The sequence below is a fragment of the Dermacentor albipictus genome, chromosome 8 (genome assembly GCF_038994185.2).
Source record: "Dermacentor albipictus isolate Rhodes 1998 colony chromosome 8, USDA_Dalb.pri_finalv2, whole genome shotgun sequence".
NCBI lineage: Eukaryota > Metazoa > Arthropoda > Arachnida > Ixodida > Ixodidae > Dermacentor > Dermacentor albipictus.
The window spans coordinates 114306690-114333105 of NC_091828.1; the positions used below are offsets into that span (position 1 = coordinate 114306690).

A 26416-nucleotide genomic window follows, 5' to 3' on the forward strand; every position below is an offset into this window, starting at 1 on the left:
GCTTTGGAAAAAAGTGCCCAGTTTGTCGGCCCTCGGTCAACAATGAACCGACATAGACGTTACGCTGCAGAGGAAAGTACAAGTAAAACGATAATTAAAGAAGTTTCTGGAAATTTTTGTGGACATCGGATGCTTTAAGATTCTGTATGCAATTGCCTTTGCACCAGTGAAGCGGCATGCTGCGGCGTTAACAGTATTTACAATCTTCATTATTTGTATACATTTAGGAGTCTAATTCGGGTGCATTAATATACACAAGTGTGAAATGCATCTCAGGAGAGCGGGTGTGTCAATAAATGCGCTCTTCATCAAACACTCATGTTCCGGCAATGCCATGATCAACTGAACGTCCACCGTGGTTGTTGCAGAGATGTGCCACCTACAGGCCATAAGTGTATGCTTAACTTTGTTTATTCCCAACCTTTATGTCTATGCGTTTGCGCAAAGTAATGTGCTATGCGAATGTGGCCGCTTATGTGAAGGCTTTCGCCGTTCAAGGTGCCGCGTGCAAACGCCACATATAGAAAGCTGCAAAGACTGATTGTTTTGCGACACGTTGCGAAGTGAAAGGTTCGCTTTAAAAAGAGCCACCGTGTTGAAGAATTAGTTAGGCAGTTTGTACCGACTCATACGTCGGATGCCTTTACATGTCTGAGTGCTTGTTAAGCTTTATTGAAAAATTCCACACGTGCAGCCTTGCTAAGGGAAAGCCTAAGGCTCAACGTTGCATGTTCAAACTAAGTGGGTAAGTTGAGCTTGCTGGGCTGTTTATGCATGCTTCACGCTGCAGCTAGGCTATGGCTATGTTGACGTTAGTAGAGCACTGCACACTGCACTATATGAATTTTACGGCCCAGGCTAAACATGACCACTCGCACTGCAATGACCACCAAAGAACTAAAGACGTTTGCGCAAAGCTTTTTTTCCCCACTCTGCCGTCACCCAAGACTGTGCACATCTGGACGTGACGGTAGAGAACTACGCAAGTTATCCACGGTGGTGAAGTGGACCCAAGCTGTCTAAATAAACGCTCAGAGTTTGCCGGCAAATACAACAGAATATTAAAGAACCGCTACCAGCTGGACACCTGAGACTGACAAGGACGTGTGCAAGAAGGTTTGTGGTTGTGTGTAGATGTTTTTTGAGAGCGTATAAACTCCTGGATTTACCACCAGGTAAGTCGAAAAGCACCCTCAAATGGCAACAAGCATGTTCTATATAAAAATTGCATCCACCGTCTTCTAGAAGAACGACCGTGTATTCTCCAAAGAATCTCTCTAGTTCATAATGCTCCCTTTACAGAGCACACTTTATTAAAAGCACAGAGGGAGCATGTTCTCTGTAATGACAGTACAAAGGTGCTCGTCTTGCGTGTCATTCTCTGTGGCTGTACGTGTACTATTTAAAAAATCACCGCCTAAGCACTCCGTACAGATGCTTAACCAGCGAAGCTGAAACATAAGGCCTGGTGTGCTTCATGTGCACAAGGTTTAATCTCGACTGTTCATTCAACGACAGCTTTGGTAGGCTACAAGATCCTCAGCACACAGTTGCTGCTTGCGCTCGGCTGCACGAGCGTGTTGTTGTGTCCGCGCTGCAGTATTGGCACGGTGTAGATGAGCTCATTCCCGGTTTCGCTCATGGCGTTGCTGTTCGAAAGCTTCCTGCTCCTCAGGAGTACGTATGACTCGTGGCCTACCCATTTCGGAGCCGGAGAGAAACAGCTGTGCGCTCGCTCGGCTAGAACGACGACGTCGCTACTGACACAGACAATCACATGCCCCTGTCTCTCTCGCACATGCTCATGGGATTGCGCCGGAGTTTTCGGCGTACAGTGACAGACTGACGGACGGATTAATTGGCTAGCTATACATAGCTGCACTGCAAAAGATATTCCCTATTCAATTCACTGCGTCGACAATAAGACATCGCAAAGAATTACGGCATGGTGGTCTGCCCTCCGTTCAGTGGCACTGTAGTCACCGGCGCTCTCGAGTGACGGCTTCTGGTAGTTTCCAAATATATAAAGAGGAAACATGGCATCCAGTTCAGCAATACAACCATGCATGGAATGGAACCAACGATGCGAGAGGGCAGGTGCAGGCGAGAGAGTACATATTGGCGCGGAAACCATTTAGGGAAGTGACCGCAAAATCCAGGCCACACATGTGGAACCCAATGAAGGAAAGGCAGCCAGTGGCGATAATAGGATTAATCGACATACTCCAGGGACGGGGGCACTGGTACTGCAAGTCAAATAGAGGGGTTAGCGAACTCTCAACATTTCCAAGGAAGTGCAGATTCGCAGTGTGCACGGTGTGCATAGGTTGAAAGGCAGAGGTGTGATATTGAAAAGGCAGTGCTCGCAGTCAGTGGGGATATTCGGACGCCTAGCTAAAGCACTCAATATTACATTTATTGGCACCTACCAGGAACTGCGCCGAGCTAGCCACTATGGCGTTTTTGTGGGTGAGAGAGTACACTTTAGCAAGCACGTAGCTACACATCAGCTGGATGTCAATTCGCGGCATGGGTAGTATCTTTTTTTTAGGTAGGCCTCAAACGCTCGGGAAAGTAGATAAAAGTACTGAGTGTAGCAACACACCAGAATGACACAAGTGGCACAAAGGAGAAGTATTGAGACTTACGAAATGCCTCGACCGAAACGCACATGTGAAATGTCGAGCAGCCGCCTGTTATTAATGCAAAAGCATTATATATCCCATGAGGCAGAAAAGCCGGCGTTGTAGGCAAAGAGTGGTACCAAAAGACATTATCAGTGATATCATCAGCGTGTTGTATGTCAGTAGTAATATAGAAGATAGTAAATAGTGTAACAGTAATTAAACGTAATTATGGGTAATTCAAATGAATTAAGGTGAATTAGTGAAATAAATGGAATTAATGTTATAACAAGTTGGAGTAGGGTGACAAGGTGGAGTAAACTGAATTCAGGTGAAGTAAAGTTAGTCAAGGTGAATTAAAGCAGATTAAGGTTGGCACAAATAAGAGCAAGTGCATTTAGGCTAAGGTAGATAAGTACACGTGAATGTAACACGTGAAGTACACGTGACAATGTATGATGTCACATGATAATTGGAAGTGAGGTTGATTCGGAAATACTCGTGCATGACTTAACGTCACATGTCACATCATGACATGTGATACGCCATAATACTTTCACATTCGAATCACTTAAGGATACTTAAGTGACTCAATTTTGTTATAATCTTGTATAGGAAGGGTGCAATGTACAAAATTACTGGGTCAAGGCTTGAGTATGCTAATTAGTCAAGGTATGAGGTGGCAAATGACAAAATATACATGTAAGGCGCATTTATGGATTAGCTGCACATAGGAAGGAAAAGCACAGGGCTGGGAGTAGCTTGCCTATGGACAGATAGTGATAGCAGAGACCAAAATAGAGAACTGATTGAGTGAATCGGAAACTATATCAGTGCATACTAATAGCCAGGCTAGGTGATATTAGTAGGACATTTGAAAGTGCACATGGAAGACCTAGGTGCGGGCGATCTCGACAAGACTGACGAAGAGCGCCAATCGCAAGGGACGCGCATTTAAAAGCCAAACCCCAGGAGAGCGATTTTGTACGCGACGGCGACGAGCAGCGGCTTCGAGCGTTAAAACAGCAAAAAAACTATTTGGGTTGCACATCACTGCAGGTAGCATTGGGCTTATGGACAAAGTTTTCTGATCGCCTGGCTCTAACCAAATTACACTGTTGCGTGGTCACCAATTGTTTAATTATTGTTCAACTCCCTAAGAAGAGAAGTCTGCAAAATGAACAAAACAACTTTATTGGCAATTAACTTGTGAATATAATTAAGCTACGCTAATAAGTGAATACTTTTTCAAAGTTTTACTTCAACGGAGGAAGCAAGCTGTCTTCCTCCCTTCAGGCGCCTGCACCTGCAGTAGCGTCAGATGGCGAGTGCACACGTGCACACGCCGGCGAAATGCTGGAGTGTGCCAATGGCGGGAGTAGACCCCGTTCTGTTCTAGACAGAGCGGCGCCGCCTTGTCTGTTTTCGTGGCCTACCTTGGTCGGCCATTCTGAGCACCAACGAACAGACATTTAGGGCGTGAAACAAGCAACAAGTGAAGCCACGGTGACCGTCGTAATGTGGCGTTTTGGACTTCACTTACTAATTGGGATGTACACTGCAGACAGATTGTGCATGCTAAAGCTTCTAGAAGGAATATCACAATGTTACAGAAAGCGTCAATGAACTTTGCTGTTTAAATCAGCCTGTCCTCCGACGATAACTTAATCTTTCAGTAACATGCAGGACAGGGGTAATTGGAGATCGCAGGGAGAGGCCTTCGTCCTGCAATGGACATAATATAGGCTGATGATGATGATGAATAAGGAAGAAGGAACGGATGTACTTGATCGTGAAGATATCAAAAAATCCTACAAGCATATCCCACATTGAAGCAATCAGAACCGGAGCACAGCTGAAACCAGTCTAAACTTTTATATCTGCGATTGCCTCCACCCCCCCATGCGCCCACGCGTTCGGTTTTGCGAGTCCTCTGCGTTGCATAAGTTGAGCAGCCGCCAACTTTTCAAAAGGTACAGTTCTAGGCTCTGTGGCTTCGGGCCTTCTTATTAGTTATTACTGAAGTTTCCTCTGTGGTTTCGATCCCAACAACTATTCATAGGTTCTGAGAAGCAGAAAGCACCTTAGCAGTCACAAAGCATCTTTTACATGAGGGACTGATAACTAGCAAGATATCTGTATGCAAAATGACTATGTATTAACAACATGGTGCTAATTAAACCGTGCTGACAAGAAGAATGCAGATCAATAAATTGTGTGCATTTGATTGTGAGCTGTTCCAACTGTGCTGTTCTGGTCATGCTGTCAGAGTAGCCTACTTTCTCAACAATCCAAAATACACAATCCTAAATGGTAAAAGGTCAAACAAAGGTCGTGATGATATACCGATAGCAATGTATTCAATGTGGCAAATGCTTAATTTAGCATTTGGCCACCAGCATATTTTAGAGTTCGTGTAAATTTACACCAGGTTACTTTTTATACACACATTTAGTTCAGCACAAGTGTATCAATTTTCATAAGTAGGGTCATATGTAGTTCAAGCATACTAAATGGACAGCACGGAGCTAACCCTGCTGTATGTACTTTCACGTGAGACATTGTGAGAAATGTCTCGGCAACAAGATCGAAAAATACATAAGCAGGCTTTCCCTCTGTGTGGAGACAGAACCACTAGGTATCATCGATTTTTTATTTTTCTTTAGCTTCTTCAATCATTGTTTGGTGCACTCTACTTCACAACATCACTTTAGCATGCATATCTGCTAAAGTGCCATTCTGCACTGGAAACTTGAAGCACACGCACAATTGTACAAAAACATGCGATAAAGTAAACTTTCTTTCAGCAGGACCCTTTCTTCATTATCAAGATGCATCGCTTGACAAAACTGGAATTTCTATTTCTTCCCTGAAACGAGAATAAAGAAATACATGGATATTATGTACTACCTAGAAATATGTCAAGTGAACAAAAAGCGAAAGGTATGCAGTGCAGTGATGACGAAGACAAGCGCTTGCTCTTTTTCATCAACCATGTCCACATGCACTGTTTGACTAGTTGCATTGCTAGATTTGTTTTCTTCACAGCGAACAAGAGAGCGGTAAATGGGAGAAAGGCTCCCCAGGCAGGCAATGAGGATCAGTCAACTCTGTCCATCAGGTATCAGCCTCCTGCATCATGTTCCTGCTCTTCAGATACCAAGAAGCTTGCAATAAAAATTGAAATTGCCTACAAACTCCAAAAAAGTAAGGGAGTCTCATCTTTGTAGGAACACTTGAAGGCAGTAACATTTCATTTTCGTTGTCTCCTCTTGCTTGACATTATCACCTAATGTATTTCCCATCACTCCAACAAACTGGTGACGCCGAACAGTGGTAGTCGATTAGCATCACCATGTTCAAAAATTAGTTATTGGTGCACTAACCAGTAGTACAGTGGAACCTGGTTACAATGAATCGCAATATGCACTGCAATCACTAATGTATTTCCCATCAATCCAACAAACTGGTGACACCGAACAGTGGCAGTCGATTAGCATCACCATGTTCAAAAACTAGTTATTGGTGCACTAACCAGTAGTACAGTAGAACCTGGTTACAATGAATCACAATATGCACTGCAATGAGTTCTGATATAGCAAAACCAGCATAAAACAAATTATAGCAAATTCTTGTCACAAGTTTGCTGTACATGGGATAATTCCCACACACAAAAGAACAACAATCAAATAGAGTCAACGACCAATTATTCGGATGCCAATAAGGTCAGATACGCTCAATATAATTGCCACTTACCATGCACAAAAGAAAATCCATTTATTGTAACAAATTTAGCTACCCACACAAAAGGAGGCAATTTTTGCTTGCACTTTTGACTTAGCTGGACCAATGAGCACAGCATTCTCAATACACGATGCAGTTTGGTTTAACCCAAGTCCGTTAAAGTTAAAGGGACACCACAGGCAAATATTAAGTCAAGCTAAAGTGATAGATTAGTGCTTGAGAATCTCTAAGGCATCAATATTATCACGAACAGAGCCTTAATAATTGAGATAGAGGTAAATGCAGGACATGATTAGAGACTCCCCCTGGGACATCCAAGTACTTGCCTGATGATGAAAGCACTCCTCAGTTACATTTTGTCACTAGTACTCAACCACTCAATGGCAAAAAACGTCCTTGTATGGTATTATAAGATGAAATAAAATGTTACTTGCCTAGTTCTATTTCATATTTTAGAAACAAGAACTCACTGAAATTACCCTTGACACTGACGCGGACGATTAAAGGTTTCATTTTCGCTAGACTCTGCGCCACTCACACTTTCACGTTTCAGTACCTTCGTTATCGCTTAGGGCTGCTCTGGTTGTCACTGGCTCGTGAAACTTGCACAAACTGCAAGTAGCAGAGAATTCAACTTCCATGTGATGTCGCATGATGCTCCAATGATCTACGCCACTTGACCAAAGAGCAGCTGCAGGGGCGAATCTACCGCTCTGTCTTAGCTCGGTACCACCGTCTGTCATGCGCCCTTTTACTCACTGACGACAGCAAAGGGTGGTGATGGCATATGCAACGTTACCACTCCCCCAGTTGGGTGGTGGGAGATTTGAATTTCAAAAACCGTATTCGGACCCTCTAGATGCAATTTTTCTTGTAAATGAAGTTTTTTTTCTTGGCACGAGAAAAACGTTGCGTGGTTTCTGGAATGGTATTTAAACAGTCCACGTTGACTTAGTATTTACCTTTAGTGTCCCTTTAATGTTAACGGCAAAGCACGTTTACAGCGAAAACTGCTTTGTTAAGCATTGGACGACTTTCCCTTGTGACGTCCTCAACCTCTTCAGCCTCTTCAATCGCACCAGCTGCCACCATGTCAGCAATTGTGTCTAGCTCACAGCCACTTCATCTATATTCAAGAACTCTTCGAAAGACATTCATTCCAGCACGGCATCAGGAAAGTTGCCAAGCTCGTCCCACAGTTCATTGATGCTGTCGTCTTCCTCTGGTCTTGCCTTCTTCAGTGAGTTTCTTCCCATGTTCAATATATCAGATGTGCAGTTTGTTATAAGGAATATACAGTAGAGCCTCGTTCACATGTATGGGAAAAAAAAAATCTGAGAAAGAACATACCAACCAGGAAAACGTACGATTTGAAGTAACTGAAAAATCTGAGACTCAACTGTAGTTGACATCTACGCAATGCAAAAGCATTGCATGATTCGTTGCAGCGTGAGGCACAATACGCCGAAACGCGTCAAGCTGGTGGGGTTTCGGCAGCCCCGAGACACATTTTGTTGTTTTTCGGTTGCTTAGTTTATAAAGACAGCAACAAGAAACCGAAACAAAATCCACCACCACTTGCTGCTGGAGCGAAATTTGATGCTCACATCAGGCCTCCTGTAGCAGGGAATGGTGGCACATATGGGTTATTGCCTATTAGAAGCATGCAGTAAAGTACTACAAACAGCAGCAGGCACTGTGAGACAGATAGGTGAAGATGCTTATCACAATAGGGCCGGCGGCGATAGCTGTGAATACAGTGTGCGACAACGCTGTAAGAGAACTGCTAGAGCCAGAATAAGAAACTGAGGGCACACCGGCATTTTCATATGGAACGGGCTGGCGAGTACTGCGGAGAAGCTGATGCAGCGGGGGGCCACTGTTTTCGTTTGCATGCGCCTCACGCATTTTTTTTTTATTTACCTGGAATCTAGCAGCCAGAAAAGGTATCATACGATCACAGCAGGGAACAGCGGTGCATTTCGGTTATCGCCTATTAAAAGCATGCAGAGTGCTTCCAACAATTCATTATGGGGTCTTACGTGCCAAAACCACTTTCTGATTATGAGGCACGCCATAGTGGGGGACTCCGGAAATTTGGACCACCTGGGGTTCTTTAACGTGCACCTAAATCTAAGTACACGGGTGTTTTTGCATTTCGCCCCCATCGAAATGCGGCCGCCGTGGCCGGGATTCGATCCCGCGACCTCGTGCTTAGCAGCCCAACACCATAGCCACTAAGCAACCACGGCAGGTAATGTGTGCTTCCAACAGCACCACACGCTGTGAAACAGATAGGCGAAGATGCTTATCGAAACAAAATTGATGACTATAGTTGTAAATGTGGCATGTGACAACCCCAGAGAAGATTTAGTGGTACCGGAATAAGAAACCGAGCGCGTGCCAGCGTTTTCACGCGAGTTAAGCGGGCCAGTATTGCGGTGAAGCTGCTGCAGCAGGTGGCTATATACTGTTCTCAATCGCACGCGCCTCACACATTTTCTTGTTTACATGGAATCTAGTGGCCGGAAAACGTATCACACAATCACAGTTTGGCGATACATACACTGATTGTTGGTGCTGGAAGATCGTATTTTCTGGAAACATATGAGCCGGTAAAAGATAAGCGTAACTTGATAGGGTTATCTTTTGTGTTCTCAATTACGAACATTGGCGTGGGTAAATCGTACACAATAGGACCATATCAACGAGGTTACTGTATTTATTCCCATAATGATCGCACTCGCGTAATGATCGCAGCCCTATATTTTGTCATCAAAATTCAAATTTTTTTTCTTTCCCGTGTAATGATCGCACCCCGAACTTGTCGCAGCAATATGTCGCGTGCCAAGTCTAGCTAATGATGACCGCGCTTACCATCTGTCAAACGCTACGCGAACGACTCTTGAAGACATGCCAAGCGGTCTGCACGCACCCAACATTCTTAAGCAGATGCCCCATTTCATTCCTTTCATCACTTTCTGCACTTCCATGAAAAAAAAAAAGGTACAACCAAACTTGCCTCAGCTTTATTATTTGTAGGCTTCATATTGGTTTTGGTCAACAACAACATAAAAGGCGCCTTTCGATTCTTCTCGTCTGCACTCATGGGCACGCAACAAACAGTGAGCGGCAACGATAGTGGCCACATTTACACTGATAGGTTAGAAGTTTACCCTATTCATACGCCGATGCTTGTACAGCAGCTAAGATATTCGCCCACCCTTAGCGGAAACGTGCCGTATGAGGATAGCAGTCAAGACAAATACCGCAGTTTCAGCAGCATGCACGTCATGTGTTTCTACGTCACTGGCAGCTAAGCGCACCCATCTCTATTTCTGTCCCCTCAAAGTGGACATGGCTATGTTATTGTCGCAAGCTTGCCGATATTAACGATATTATTCATTACTGATACAGAAGAAACTGTTTCAATGTGTGTAGTGTACTCATGAGAAGAAAAATAATCGCATTTTGCGTGTTCGGCTTGCTCCGCCGGCTGCCATTTTTGTTTTGGTGTGCCGCACTGACAGCGGCAGCTGCTTGCTTGTTGACCCGTTGTCATCCCGCAGCAAACGCGGGATGAAAAAAGAAAATGTTTGTTTTCGCAGGAAATTTAACCCACGTAATGATCGCACCCCTGAATTTGCGTCAATATTTTTAACAAAAAAGTGCGATCATTATGCCAGTAAATACGGTATATTGTATTTTTTTATGTATTTTCATAGGTCTTTTTACATATATAAATAACGTAATTTGCTCTATTATGGTGCAATCATTATGCGAGTAAATACGTATACTGTACTTCTTATGTATATAAATAACGTAATTTGCTCTATCCAAGTTTGTTATAACCGAGTTTTACTGTAGTAGGTTAGTGTCCCAAAGTACAAAGCTGACTATTGTCACACTGATCAGTAGCAGCTCGTGCCATCAAGTGAGAAGCCAGTTAGCATCATACGTCTTTGATAAGCATGACAAGTGCTGCTCATATTCCTCTTACTGAAACAACTGTCACAGAAGGAGCTGAAAGCCTAGTGCATGCACGTGAAGGCAGGGTTTCCAACAACTATACTTGCACCTCTATCACCTGCAGGCTCTTGGAGCACTTCCATTATTGGCATGAACAATTTAGCCAAGCTTTTGCTATCCGGTATACAAGGGCCACTAGTGCACCAGATGCGAGAGGAGTCTCATACGGACCCATGATAAACCACTTGGGCGTTTTGGGCTGGTCATCTTTTGCTGCAAACCTCTTCTGCGACCCCGGAGGCGATTTCGGGGGAGACTTTGTGGGTGACTTTGTCGGCGACCTTGTTGGTGACTTTGGTGGAGACTTTGGTGGAGACCGGGCACTGGAAGAACGGTTGTCTGGCGACCGCTGCCGTGGTACTGTGGCAGTAGTTTGGCTACGCACGTCAAGTTTGAGATCTGACCTGTGAGGGCAGTTGCGAGATATGGTCACCACTAATTACACGCTCATCGTTAGGCTTCGATTAAAACTTGAAGAGCCGGGCACCGGTCAAAGTTACAAGGGTGCCTCAGAAATAGGAGATATGAAGTATTTAGTTGTTTACAGAGTTCAACTCCCAGCTGAAGTTTACTCTAGCAACTACCAATTGCACATCAAGTGAATTTATCTAACTAGGTCTGCGCTAAAGATAAACAGACTTTCTAAACCAAGAAGTGCAATTGTTGCACACAGAAGCACACAAGAGAATGCACCTCAGCTGCAAGGTAAGGTTGCTGCCTTCCCTTTTCGTGACGCTAGGCATTTCCTCACAAACTAGAGTACGAAGACAGAAGACTCGACAATCTTAAGCAGCATTTCTAAGCAACTAGCCTTTTTCGGCCCATGCCGGCTCCCTAGGTGCGTGCCCCAAGTGTGGCTACTTTCACATCCCACTAGTCTGCTCAAATATTTCTTGTTTTCATGTTTTTTGCCAACCATACACACGTCATACATTGTCTACGTGTAAATATCACCAACTCGCTAAAACCGGTACTCTACTTCCCTTTTTACTAATTTCTAGGAAACAAGGGACAACCGCTTGTCCACAGCACACAGAAGAATGCATATATTGCTTTGTACTTCGGCTGTGGGCAGTGAGGACAGCTGCAACTCGATACCATTGCAACATCTGACCATCCCGAGTGAATGACCAGCCTAGATTCGGAGTGCCGAGATACACGAGATGAGCTGAACCTCAGCTTCCGGTTGCACGGATCGCTCCACCACTGCGGTCAACCACGCTACAGCTGTTGTCGCGTTTGTAGCTTCCAGTAACCGGCGTGAAATAAACAGCTTCAGTAGTATAGGCTCGTGGCCCTCCCCTTCGGCCTAAATCTATGATTGTCAAGGCTTAATTACAAGCTGCGGGTTGGGAATCACAGCTACGTCACTGGCACTGGCTGGCGACTGCCACCCTGCTTGCGTGATGCAATCCACAGGAACAACTAATTACATGGACTGTGCACCACGGTGTGCAATCCATGGATGTGCCATCGATCCTCCGCCATACAAGAAGCAGGAACCCCCCGAAACCCAGTGCCACCATTTTGTGGCACACGGGCTCAGACTCCGTGCTTACCTGGCAACCTGCGAACTTGTAACAGAGGCAGGAGTATGCAAGTAGAAAGCATTTCCCGATTATTATTTTTTTTCCCAAGTTTGCCCTGAGCGCACAAAATGTGTGCTCTATGTGGGCATACATATGCACTTTATTCGTGGTGATTTACCTTTAAACACAACACACCAGCAGCAGCAACAACAAACTAACAACAGCAAACAGACTGAAAAGCAGCACGCTGTTTTTGAATCACAATAACTTTTTTTCAGTTACTTCTGTCGCTGATTTGGCCAACTTCAGGAACTTGTCTAAATAAACTTGCCCAAAGCGAGTAACTCTCTGGTTTAACAGCTTATCTTGCACTGCCCCGAAAGGCCCGATTTCTTTCTTGTGTGCATCTCTCGCAATCTTGCTTCCCCCCCGACTTTCGACACCATTAAACATCGTTAAAAATACTGGACCCATCTTTTGTAAAACTTGATGCAACATTCATAATATCATAGAATGACCCCGAGTTCCTGATATTTGGGAGCTCTGGCAGCAATGTCTATGCTTCCCGGCCATTTAAACTTGGAAACACCGCACCTGAGACGTGTGGCTGCCGCCGTGGCTCCACCTGGAGTTGACACCATGCCCAGGATGTCGTCCCGTAGAAGCGGAACCCCTGGGGTCATCACACCGCCAAAGTGGACCACTGACGCAGGAACCAAATTCGCCTGGAGAGGCACGTAGGTGAACTTAAATAAACTGTGGCATTTAATGTTCCAGAGACTGCACAGCAAATTATAACGGAAGCTGTGGCGGCCAGCTCTGAATTAATTTTGTTCATAAACATGCACAAAGAGCATGGTATACCAGCATTCTTGAATTGCACCTCCATTGGAACATGACCACCACAATCGTACCCATGGCCGTACCCATCATACCCATGACCTCCTGCTCGGCAGCACAGCACTATAGCCACTAAGCCGCCGTAGTGGGTGCACATAAAAGAATGAGAAAACAACAAGAAAAGGAGATTAAGGAAAAAAAAAGAAAATTATATTCTGGGGTATTACATGCAAAACCACAATCACACTGTAGTGGGGGATTCCGGACAAATTTTCACCAGCTGGGGTTCCTTAACGTGCACCCAATGCCCAATGTATGGTGCACGAGAGATTTTGCGCATTGCACCCGCGTCCAAATGCGGGAGCAGTAGCCAGGTTTGAACCCACAACCTCGAGCTCAGCGGTGCAACATCATAACCACTGGGATACCGCGGTCGGTACCAGGTAAGTCTGGCACATTACAGTTCCGAAGTAGCAAAGTGGTCACTTTTTAACTAGATGAGAAGCTTGATGTGTGAGACCATAGATGAGAATAAGAGACAGAAGCTGAAGTCGCATCACACGCACCACCACATCACAACACGGGCATCAGATGGCACGCTGTCTGGTAAAGGCACAACCTGGGTCAATGACAAGCAACACTGCAAACGCTCCTCTCTCTCTCTCTCTCTCTCTCTCTCTCTCTCTCTCTCTCTCTCTCTCTCAGGAAAATTTACTTTGATTAAAGATTCAGGATCAGGTGTCAAGACAATGTACTAAAAACTGCAGCATTCACAATGTTTTTGCATGGAACCCTTCAGAACAGGAACTGTGAATTAATATCACCATACCAGCCCATATACTCTTGTTCTCTACTTCATCACCTTTGCTGATCAAAAATTTGTTTCTTTATCATTGGGTTACTTTAGCTAGCAATGGCAAATGTTTACTGGCTGCTCATATGACCCAGCTGCGTCAGTATTACAGAAAATACAAAATGATAAATCATGAACAATAGCTTTTAAAACTTTGGCGATTTGTGAACAAATGCACGAGGACGCCGCTAATGTTTTTCAGAATTTTTACCTCTGCCAGGGTTTCCTGAGGATCCAGAACCTGTTTCGGGGGAGACGTGTCTGCGCAGACAAAAAGAAGCAATGTCAAACTTGTTTCACAACACTGAGCTTTCTCGTACTAGGCACCGGAGCTGGAGACGCTCTGGTAAACAGTGTCGCAAACAACAGCAGTAATGCAAAAGGACAGAAAGTTGGGCGAGTTGGTACGGTAACATGATCTTGGATTGTAGCGCGAAGTGAACACAGACACAGTCGTCCTGTCTGCTCCTTTCTGTGTCCGTGTTCACTTCGCGCTACAATCCAAGATCATGTTTACAGCAGTAAGAGCACGGCCTTGTGTAGCAGGAGATGGTGCGGAGGTGCACACGGTCTGACCTCCCAGAAAACACATTTTCTTGTTTCTGCTCTTGAATAAGGTTGCCGCTTGTACAAGCCTTGTCACATTCATGGATCAGGTAGAAAATAGAAAACGAGTGCAAACTGCAGTGCAAATGCACTCTGCAAACAGAGCTAACTGAGACAAGCTAAGACGTAGAACTCCAGCAGTTATATTGAAGATATTGTTTTGCTGTGGATGTTAACATCGTCGCATATTTAATTATGGAAATTGGCAATGCAGCACAAAAATTACAAACAAAAAAGAGAGACGTACGTTTCCCTTTTCTGTTTCTTGTACTGCTTTGCTGAATGCATATGTGTCAGTGAGTTTCCGTTTTCTGTCCATTGTAATGATTTTCTTTTCTTTTAGTTCTTTGCCAATTTTAATGTCTTAGAAACTAGGTTATGCTTTAGCCTTGGTCTATTTCACGCAGCTTAGCACAACGAGGGCCATCAGAGGCGGAAACAACATTCCGTTGTGTTTGCGTTCCCCGACGATGCACAACAAACAGAGTCATGCACCAGGCGCAACCATAGTTGGGAAGTGCGAGGAAGGAAAATGTACCCTAAATGAAAAGGTTTAAGCTACTGAGAGAACTTCAAAATGACTATTACAAATCTGAGTGTTCGCCCTTCAGTGGCCAAGCTCCAGAGTTGTTGCACCTGTGGAGGCGAATACACGCAATTCACATGCGACATGAAGCTCTTGCCTATGAATGGCTCCTTTATTAACGTTAGAACAACTAGACAAAAGCAAAGCAGCATCGGAATCGTACGATGCTTCAGCGATTGAAATGCAATACTCGGAGCGCGCGGCTACCGCCACTTTTTTCTGCCACCTGCGAGTGCTAGGTGATCACCGAGAGACCTGACGCAGGCACAATGCGTCACAAAGTCTCGCACTTTAATTGTACACACCACGATTGGTGTTTAAATTGCAATTTAATTGCACACAACGTAGAGCATCGCACGCAAAATGCGAAGGTTGTGGGCTCGGTTCCCACCTGCGGCAAGTTGTTTTTTAATCCACTGTAATTTCCATTAATTTATCGTTTCTTCATTCCATTTATTAAGCACAAGTAATTTCCCCTATGTTGTCCTTGGTGTCAGTGTTTGTTGGCTTCTCATGATATGACTAATTTAAATTTACTCACTTTGGAATAACCTCCAGCACACAGAGGTCAGAAACGCGCGAGATTCCCAGCATCTAAAGGGTTTGAAAGCAGGTGCAGCAATAGTGCTCAGCAAAAGGAATTTCATGTGGAAAGGAATCGCTTACAAAGATGGAAGTCCATGTTGCCATCTCTGAGAAATCCCCGCACGAACTGTAGTACGTCAGACACTGAAATAAAAAAAACAATGCTTTCAGAGATTTAAAAAAATTTCACTGGGAAAATACAGCTAGAGCATGGGCACACCCAGACAATGCAATTGTTTCACAGCAGTTCACTTGAAAAAGCCCCACCGATTACCTTACACATGACACCATCTTGACACAGTGGTGCTGGTGTTCTGTTAAAGCAGGATTACATTCACAATATGGTCCACTTTAGTAAACCAAGCACCCAAGTGGTGATAAACACATTACAACTGCAACATTTCTTTACCCACATCGAAAACAAGGTGCCCGACGTGATGCAGCATGAGGCAGACATCCACACGTTAAGTAATCTCACCAATTAGGCGTTCCAACCACTACAACAACGCCCGAAAGAGACAAAGAAAGCTTCACGTTAAACATAAATAAGGGTGGCAAAAATGAGAATGCCCACCTCGTTCCTCGGCCAAGAATGTTCCCTGAAGCACAAACCGGTCCGGAAAGTAGATCCTGATGAGCACGACGGGGTAGTGCTTTGCCAGGCGCTCGTACCGCTGTTCACGCAGTTGTTTGGTCTCCAGAGGACGGTTTTCCAACGCTTCCCTGTTGCACAATGCAATGAACAACAGCACTTCAAGGACTGAATCGCCACCCCTTTCTTTTTTTCACCCAAATCAGGTGAGAAAGCTTTTCTTTTTTTTTTGCAAACTGACAAAGCAATTGTCAACTTGCCAGCTGTGAGCACACAGCTGGCGCGAGGCCGCATTACCTCAAAAGTTATTGTCTAAACACGTGGAAAGAGAGAAATCATCTTGCTCCGCATTGATTACATAGTCTTTGATCAAGTTTATTGAACGTAAATGAAAAGGTTTACATCTTGTAACTGTAGGGAACAGATTTTTCATTTGGCCATCAATCCTTTAACAAAAATTGTAGAAAATTGTAAAACTAACAGTCTCAATATATTAACTGTTCAACTCTAACTTGGCAATAAATAACGTTATCATGAACCTGTAACCTGCACCAATTAATTACAACTTCTAAAGCAGACAAGATTAACGTATTGTACATTGCTGTAAAATAATCAAACCTGTTTATAACAAACCCAACAGCACCGCGAAAAGTGGTTGTATCGGTACTAGTTTCTTACATGTGGACTCGCTCTTCAAAACAAGAAAAAATTAACAACACTGCAACTGGCATCAGTGGTTGCAACTCAACACCTCACTGGTCCAAAAATTGAATTTTCAGTACCGTAATTTTTGTTCCCGGCACTTTTACAGATATAAGTGCAAGTTTCCATTAAAAACATCGTCTAAAGAATGAAATGCGGTGTCACAGCATCTTCAAAACAGCGCCCGGCCGGTTCCAATCACCTGCCCTTTTGAAACTATGAGCCCATCCGCTACCATCTTTTTCTTTGAGAGCTTGCCATATATTTTACAAACAGTGGGACATGGGCGGATTCTGCATACTGTCGAGAGCAAAGCGTTCTAGTTGACTGGAAGTGGAAACTACTGCGCCATGCCAGAATTTTTCAAGGTCTTGCCGTTACGGCTGCAGCATCCATCGGCCACATGCAAGCCGAGAGCCTCACAGTTAAGTTTTGTGTCACTTCGGCCGAAAGGTTCGACACTTGAAAGGCAGAATGCCATCACGCACCATTATCAGCAGCCACATAAACAAGGTGTCCACAAACCACAGCACACGACTCTCTGCAAATTAGCCTGGCAGCATCGCATCGTGCCGTGTTCACGCCAACGCAGGCTGCACGAATATCAATAGGAACACTTGCGTGGCCATTGGTTCAAATTGGTCAGAATTGTCCAAATATATAGCGTACACAAGGTGCTGTACGGAGAACTGCCCAAAAATAGGAGTGCCACAGCCTCAGAGATTGCAGGCGGTGCCATCAAGGTGCTGCACGAAATACTCCGCACTAATGTGCCGCTGTTGTGGCATCCAAGATTGGCGGTGGCCTCCGAGATTGGGGGGGAGGCGCTTTCTGTGCTTTGTAACATTGTAACAGTACAGCACTTTTGAAAATGTTTCTAATATATGGACACAGTTTCAATAGGCAGGGGCAGAAAGTGGCAAATGCTGCAAAATGTGGTCATTATGACCGATAGATTGCTATATCTGGGATCGTTATAAGTGGGCTCGACTGTACACTGCTCATTTCAGTAGTACTTCTGCAAAACCCTCGTAAGCGTTGCAACAATTTTGCATAAGCTGTTAACTCGTAACTCGATTTGTCCACTGTAGATGCTCTAGTCGATGCACAATAGCGATATCTGTTTATGGTGAGAGTCATAGATTCATAAACTTAGTGCTAGAATTTCTTCTAAGCTTACAGATTTTCAGCAATCGTAAAAAAATATGAGGTCGTAAATCGAAATGCTGTATCCTACAGTAGTTAGAATTTCGCTTTCCCTCTCACTTGCAAAAGATATAATTCAAATTGATTTGGAAGTTGTCTCATGCAAGTACTTCTCTTACGTGTACATATTTCAGCAGGAAGGTAGAGATAGCCCCAAGCTAAGCTTCCCCTTAACAATACGGAAGGTGCTGATGCAGTTCTTGCAATGACATCAACTGGAACTACACGGAAGGTAACACGAGCAATCAACAAGAACTGAACAGTAAGAAACAGAAGATTTTTCAATAGGGTTACTTTTTTTTAAATCATCTCACATACATCTCCTTCCTTCACACTTCCCAAGTGGTATTTTTCTGCTTTTATTTTGAAGTAAAGTAGCTTTAGAATCTCTGCATGTTACTTCCCAAGATACTCCTGTATGTTTCCTGTACTACTTGACAGCATCTCCATGGCTGCTATTTCCACTGAATCTAAAGGCTTTTTGTAATCTATGAAAGCCATACAGAGAGTCTGGTTGTATTTAACAGGTTTCTAGATTACATGACTGATGACACTGATGCAACTGACAGTTGAAATAACTGTATACAGGCAATACAAATTAGAGATAGCTGCCTAGTTTGTTGCAGAAAGACACTTATAATTGTGAACTTGGGAACGACATTGGTCCTCCCGCAATAGGGGGGGGGAGGCTTGAACAGAACAGGGCAGACACATCTAGAAGTCACCACGATTTAATACAACTGCTGCAGCTGCTGACAAATTCCCGCGCAGCAACTTGTGAACACAATGCGGGTGCAGTAATCATGATGCCTATGACACGCAAAGAAGTTTTAAAAAGTGATACATCATTGTCATGCTGTACAGTAATTGGTGTACCTTTGCCTCTTATAGTCTGCAAAAAGGTACTTCGCGTCTTCTATAGTGACTTCGTAGAAACTGTCCCCAAGGTCCTCTGCAAATCATAAGAGACAAGGACAATTTCAACAATCCTTCAAAGCACACAAACAACCTAAATGCACTATGTTGTTGCAAGTGAACCATAGAGCTAATCACATGAATTGTGCACCTAGCTTAAACATGAAGTACCCAGATGAGCAAGAAACATGAATAGCTTGGGTCCGTCAAGCTATTCTAGCTGTATACCCAAGAAAGCCTATTTTATAACAGGTGCAACAGATCCGCTGGCAGCCGTAGCCACCACCGCTGCAAGGCTTGGCCTGCCTGATTCGACGTTGGCTACCAAAGTTTTTGCTATTCGGTGCCCTGTTTTTCATTTAAAGAATTCGCCACTGTCAGCAATGGCGGACTCCGCCTTTGTAATCCTCGCCAACGGCTTCGAAGCTCGGAAAGCATGGTGCACTGCATAACAACGGTTCCCGAAAGTCAGCTTCGCCTCGATACACCAGTGTTACGCAGGGAAGCATACCGAGAGTGGGAAGGGACAAATGTCTCCTTAAATGACTCCTTAATTACACACACGCGCACCTGCCGTCTCCTGTCACAGCACGAGCACCGATATGCCTTCTGTACTACCAGGCCTTCAGGACTATTTCGGACGTGCCTGTGACGATTTGAGCCCTTAGGGGTAGTAAAAGACGTGCATTCATTTTCTTTTTCATTTTTTTTTTCTGACTGCACGATTTTTCGGACGTTTCGCAGCCCCTAGGGAGTCCAAAAATCCGATGTTGACAATTTATTTGCACTCACCCGGTACAAATGGAGGGCAATGTTCCAGGTTGAAAAGTACTGCCTTTCGCTCACCAATCTGAAAGGACATTGCGAGCAGAACTCTTTGCTGTCCGTTCTTTCCCAACACCAAGCACAATTTACAAAGTCCCATTTGCATTTTGGTGTCAGCAACATCTCAATCACCAAGTTAATTAATAGACTAATTTTCAACAGAAGCCTGCTCCTCACTCTATTCTGGAGGCTTTATTTCGTAATATATAGCAGATTCCCATACGCGGCTGCCATTGGCCAATAACTGGCATCAACGAAGGGTGTATGGATCAGTGCGCTTATACGTACTGTTACCGTGTATATTTGTTGACGCAGTTTAATAAACAGGCTGAAGTAAGCGAAAATCTGCTCTCGAAATTCGATAATTACATACTTCCTGAAGAAGCTGACGACTGTCTGCTCACGCTCGGCCACGGCCGCCTGTGCAGGAATTCAACATTGCCTACCCTGCTTATCGGTGTTATGGCATTGGGTTTCGCTAATTTCGGCTAGTGTTGAACACTCTACTAGCCTCGAAATACCAGAAACTTAAGGTCAGACCACATGCACGCTTTCCAGTCTGCGCTCACTCCTCGCCACTGCTGGCTGGACGCCTTGGCAGGCTTTGCCTTGTATTGAGCTATTGATAGCGCTTCAAAATGCGCAAGTTGGATGTGGCTACTATCCGTCAGTCAAGCTGGTGCAGGACAAAGCCGGTCCGCACCACGCAGCATGGCCAGACTAGAGCAAACAAGTGCGAGCGCGCACTCAAGCCCAGTCATGCACAAAGCAAACGCTGCGCCTACGCACTACAGTTGCACGTCGCTGCGGTGTGCTAAGTAGTGTAGATACCACGGCCACCACGGGATGCCGTGACACGTCCACTGGCTGAGCACATTGTAGCTCGCCGAGGACAACTGCCTTTGGCAAGTTGTAGGCACCAAAATCGGAAGCAGCGGCGTCTACGTGAACTTCCAAAATTACATTTGAACAGCGCGTTACGGTCCCGTTCAGTAGGCGGAGCGCTGTGGGCATGCCCCGCTCTGCCATAGCCTTTGCGGTGCAAGTCATTCAAGAAGGAGCAGAAGCACCGCTCACAGGATGTTTCGTTGCCAATAACTTCACTTCCTCTGAACGTACCGAAATACTTTTTTGCGGCAAAGTATTTCTGAAGTAGTCTACCTTAACTTCAAATTTATCCACTTCGGTAAAAAGTGGTTTAGGGCCCCTTTGAAGAAACACTCGAGAGAAACAATATTAGTTTGGACTTTCATACACACCAACACGGAACCAAGACGAGTGAGAACAAAAACTGTCCCTTCGCGTGCCGAGACAAGGAAGCACCAACCGACTCACGTATATGATGTCTTCTTCGCGCACGGTTTGGGCTGCTGTCTTTGTTGAGGCTGGCGGAGGGCTAAATCGAACCTTGTGGTCGGCAGCGTTGTCACCACGAACTGGAGACTGCCCGGAAGTGGGGGACGCCATGTCAACATCCTGCAGTGAAGTCACAGTTGGTTAACCCTTGACCAGAGCTCGCCATGAGCTATTGTCACTTTTTGCCTTTCGAGACCCTGCCCTCCTCACAAACTAGCATCACCTTAAACAATACAAAAAGATGGTGAAAGATCTAAGAACGGAAAATCAGACAACAGGCTAAAAGAAACAAGTTGAAAGCCTAGCTTTCTACAACAGCAGATTGCTACAAGGAAATAAAAGAAGAAGAAACAGATAAAGGAAAGAAAAATATCATGGTTTATCAGTAAAAATGGACCATACTGCATCCCAAAGAAGCTGTAGCCCACCGTAACTGTGGTGAAAGTTTGCTTTGCGCGTGATAGCAAAGCGACAGTCACCATCTTGGCAATCCTTCACCAAACCAACTCCCGAAATAAACGAACAGCTAATCACTCCACAGCCACTATAAAGCCCAAAAGTGAACTTTTTTTGAACATGCAACACATCACAAATGAACAGGCACTAAGAACTACAAAAGTGAACTCGGCAAGCTCAGAAAAGTTTTACTGTGCCAGTTCAGGTCGAGACAGTGGCACAATCTTTAAATTTTACTTAACAATCTTTATAACCAACATCACATGAACACTGTCATATAGCACCACATGGTGCGGTACCACCACCATCGAATTATTTCTTTTTAAATAATAAGGAAGTCTAGAAAAATCCAAGGACACCTAAGCACTTAGAAGTTGTGAATGCGAAAGCATTAATGTCCAACTGAATGCCGCAGAGCAATCATTTGAGGTACGAGCTACTCGCGGGCAAGCGACCGCATTGAGGCACTTGGCGCATTTTGATTTGGACTTACCGAGGCCCAGTTAGAATGCACACAAGAGCTTGCGCAGACACGGATTGTGCAACCAACACAGGCTCCTGAGAGCGAGAGCAAGGATGACACGGCAATGCCCTCTCTCCTCGCGCAACACTTGGCATGCTAGGGCAGCCAGTAGGTGTTCCCATTCGCCCACTCTGCTGCATCAAGGCAGACTAGTGACGTAGCATCCCAGCCAATGGGAATTAAAGTGCCATTTTGCTGCTGCAGATGCCAGACACCGGTTTTCTCAACCAATTTGTCACCTTCACATCAAAGTTCTCAAACTGCGTTGACCTCAGGCATGTCTTGGGGATTATCGCATATTATTAACGTGGCATTAACGGTGGAAGAATAACCCCTTACGGTGCCAATCAATTCTGTCCATTGAAAATTCAGTGTCGCGCCTATTTCCCGATTGTGTAATCATTAAAAGTGGAGTCCAGCAAACCATATTAAGAATTTTCAATTCTGAAGCGAGTTTTGTAACGTTTACAGACATGGGCACCATGCATGAACTCTCAACAGAAACATCACTTAAATAAGAAAACGTCTATTAATACATGTGCAGCAAATTTTGAAAGAACCCATCCACGCACTCGTAAACTAAATCTGGTGTAGACAATAAAAGAGGTGAACCTGCTACATGATAACATACTTGCACCAAGAGCAAACATAAGAATGTCTGCCTTCGAACTTCTTTCACAAGAACACGCCACGCTATATGTTCAAACTTACAGCAAAGGTCCAACCAGAGGTGTCTCAAAACATCAACATTGTCATTTTTGATCAAGGCCCTTTCTTTTAACATGTTATTTTGGCATGCACACATTGCCTGTTATTTTGGCATGCACACATTGCACACAGTCATGCACACATTGCCTGAAGTGTAGAAACAAGAAACAAATGAAAAATGAACAGCTTGCCTGCTGTATCACAGGCACGTGAAAATTCAAAGGCACTAATGTTCCAGTGCTTTGAGTTGTAAATTTGCTGTTCCTTTGCCCTCTTCCCTTCCTTTTCCCTCTTCTAGATTGCTGGTTAGTGCAGAAAGTGATTCCCCAGAATGGAAGCAGCATCACGTACAACCTCTAGACCAATATGACTTTCTTCAACTGTGAATCTTCGATCTTGAAGACCACATGTGACTTTCCTTCATAGTTTCATGCTCCTATCAAGCGCATGTTTTAAAACGGGTGTTCTGCATACACCACACATAGCGTTCATGCATACAGAATGCGACACACTATGCTGAAACACTGCCATGTAAATGCAAGATCCTACCCACCTCCAAAAAAAAAAGAAGAAGAAAAAGGCACGTTGCAGCCCTGCAGATTTTTTTGCAGTGTTGCTTTTATAGTACCACCCAAACTGTTTTTATACAAATTTATTTCTTTCTACCCAAACCAACCCAGGGCTATGGGTACACACACAGTGTTTGCACACTGCAAAGACAACAATAAATGTCAATCGATCAATCATTCATAGGCAATACTTCTGGCGCACTGGCCACAGCATACCTGGTGGTATGACCATAGGTTAAGGGCAAATTAACACATCGGCATGTCTCTCATCTCGTACATGGCGAGGCTGAAGGCTACCTGCCAAGCCATGTCCATACATGTTCGTACACCACCGCACCTACAAGCCCCATAGCGTTGACCAATACAGCTAGCCAACAAACATCCCATCAGCATATCTCAGTAGACCTGTTGGGAAGCTATCACCTTTCAATATTCCATTCACCATTCAAGCCCACTGTGCCTTTGGCAGGCCCGATTCTTCCACTGTATCATTCTCAAGTCATCAATAAAGTATTATTATTATTATTATTATTATTATTATTAATTCACATTTCATTTTCAAGAATAAATCTAAGAAAGAAATGCAGGCTAAAAGCTGAATCAACAGCCTTGGTTAGGCCCATAAACACCTACAGGGCAGTTGCGTACAAACACAAGCCTCAATAATAATTATACAATTTAAAATTAAACTTTGGGGTTTTAGGTGCCAAAACCACGATCGGGTAATGAGGCACGCCATAGCAGGGGGTACTCTGGATTAATTTCGACCACCTGGGATTCCTTAACAAGCACCCAATTCACGGTAGACAGGTGTTTTTGCATTTCACTTCCATCGAGATGTGGCCGCTGCGGACAGGATTTGATCCCACGACCAATAATTATACAATGGATTACATCCGTAATACTCATACACTTGATCTTGAAAATAATCCTCGAGTGGCTTCAGCTAAATCTTTTCATGATCCTACGTTCAGAACACTGCAGATTTCCGCACACCTGATTAAGATAACCATCTTATCTATTTTATCTTTTGAGGTGGCTATGCGTATTTTGCCAGTGCTCCATGCGGCCATCCTGGCCCTGGGATCACGGTTCTCCAATGGCTTTTCTATGCACGTGTGACTCACCTGTGGTGGCGCTGATCCCGGCCGCGTTGGCGAGGTGGCCATGTCACTACAGGGTGTTGTGGCCCGAGCCTGCTTTGGTGATGTGGGCCGCGTCGTCCGGGTCGGGCTCACGCTCCGAGCAGCGGGCGGGTTCTCCTCCTTTTTGAATGGCACCGCGAAGTGCCGGCTTACGTGGGCCTGCTGCACGACGCAGCCTTTGGGCCTGTGGAGAAGCCTGCAGCGAGAAGAGACGTAAATAGTAACTCGGCACACACTTTATCGTTTCCTTTTTTTTTATACCGCACATAAATGAATGTTTATCAAGAGATTACATAGCACTGGGGTGTACAGGAACCTGGTAGTGGTAACCCTTTCCGTGTCAATATTTTTCTCTTTCTTTCAGAAAACCACCAATGGTTTCCCAAAACTTCCTACGACTGATTCATTCTAAACAGCTTTCATTGTTGCAATGCCAGCAATCTATTAGTTAATTTCTGTCATCTCTGACTGTCAATTTTTTTTTTCATGTTTTTGGATTGCAGATAGGCATGGCAAAAACAGTTCAAATGAAGCTTGCCATTTCTCAAAACAGTTTATGCTGCCTGTTCTGCTATGTCTGTCACCGGGCATTTCTGTGTGTACCTTTTATTTTCATTGCTAAAGTATTGCATTATTACAGTTATAGCAAAAAATGATACAGAATTAGCAAGGAACAACATAATGTGAGCCCGCCTTCCAAGAAAATATATGTCTTCTAAATTGGGCACAAAGGCACTGTCTGTCTCACAGGACACAAAAAGATGAGAGCAAACATGCCGTCCAAAGTAGCTAGACAAGACAATGTGGTCAGAAAGGGCCCAAATACCTGATGGCAGCCCTGCCACTTGTAAGGCCAAGGTTTTGCAATGTTGTCTCACGCAGCTGCTCGATGCCGACAATCTGGAAACGGCAGCAGAAAATAGCATGAAAGCCAAACAGACAACTGTGTATTGAAGATCTAAAAGCATGGCACTGCAGCACATAACAAGGCTCTTTGCTGGGATAATTGGCCAACATGTAGAAATAACAAATAACATGGTGAAAACAAACACCATAGTCATGTGAGCAAATTTAATTGCACTCTAAGCGAAGACACTTTGCCACGGCAAGTGTCACATGGAATTGACGTCAGTGGACAAATCAGCAGGTGCAATGTATTTTGGGCAATGCTTGCAAAATGGGACAGCATTTAGCCCAATTCTTTTGTGCAAATAAAGTAAACAGAACCACAGCTGACACCTTGTAGTATTTTACATTTTACGACAGGATTAGATTAGAAAAACTTTAATACAGATTGCCTTGTTTTTGTTGTTGGTACACCAACTCTGTTACATTCTTTTCCCACTACTACCAGCGTTCGAACGAGTGGACGAAAAACCCTTCAAGCCGTCAGGGAATCGCTTTTCCTCTTGCCTCCTTTCACGTTGTAAGGTGACCAACAAAATAAAGAAAGAAATTGTTGCAACCTCGCAATAACCTCATCACCTGTCCTGACCCACGAAAGCGTCGTACCCAAGGCAAGCAGAGGAATGAGGAAGCTTTGACTGCATATGGCACCGGGATACGTATAACAACTGATTGATCGATTCGTAGGGTTTTAACATTCTGAAGCAACATTTCGGCTATGACAGACGCTGTAATGCAGGGCTCTGGATTCATTTTGACCACTTCGGGTTCTCTTTAATGTACTTGCATTTAAATATAAATGCAAGAGACTTCTTTGCATACTGCTTCCATCAGAATCCAGCCGTAATGGTGGCAGAAAATACCTGTGACCTTGTGATCGGGAGCCACTGCGCGCTACTATGGCGGGTTCTTTTATGACATTCGAAATCACAAAAGCGTGTCTTCAGAACTACAATAAGACCTCCTTGATACGATCGGGTTTCATACGATTTCCCCATACCAATGCTTTAGAAAGAGAACACGACAAATGACCCAATATAGATACGCTTCTTTTTTTATCTGCTGATACTGATCCCAGAAAACGCTATCTTTCAGCCCCAACATTAAGTACATTGCG

The 26416-nt window shown here is 44.3% G+C and overlaps 1 protein-coding gene across 2 annotated transcripts in view; it reads right to left on the reverse strand.

Annotated features, from left to right (window-relative positions):
• Positions 1–5251: 5251 nt before the first annotated feature.
• Positions 5252–26416, reverse strand: part of LOC135920092 (tether containing UBX domain for GLUT4) — a 54658-nt gene continuing 33493 nt past the window's right edge. The window contains exons 5-15 of one of the 2 annotated variants that reach the window (XM_065454153.2): positions 25220–25293; positions 24376–24589; positions 20972–21112; positions 19604–19661; positions 18773–18848; positions 15971–16119; positions 15478–15540; positions 13831–13880; positions 12521–12651; positions 10569–10801; positions 5252–5493 (exon numbers count right to left, since the gene is read on the reverse strand). In XM_065454153.2, the coding sequence (XP_065310225.1) occupies positions 5483–5493; positions 10569–10801; positions 12521–12651; positions 13831–13880; positions 15478–15540; positions 15971–16119; positions 18773–18848; positions 19604–19661; positions 20972–21112; positions 24376–24589; positions 25220–25293 (1200 nt within the window). In that variant the 3' untranslated portion in view covers positions 5252–5482. The remainder of the gene's footprint in view (positions 5494–10568; positions 10802–12520; positions 12652–13830; positions 13881–15477; positions 15541–15970; positions 16120–18772; positions 18849–19603; positions 19662–20971; positions 21113–24375; positions 24590–25219; positions 25294–26416) is intronic. The other variant, XM_065454154.2, reaches the window with a different exon arrangement.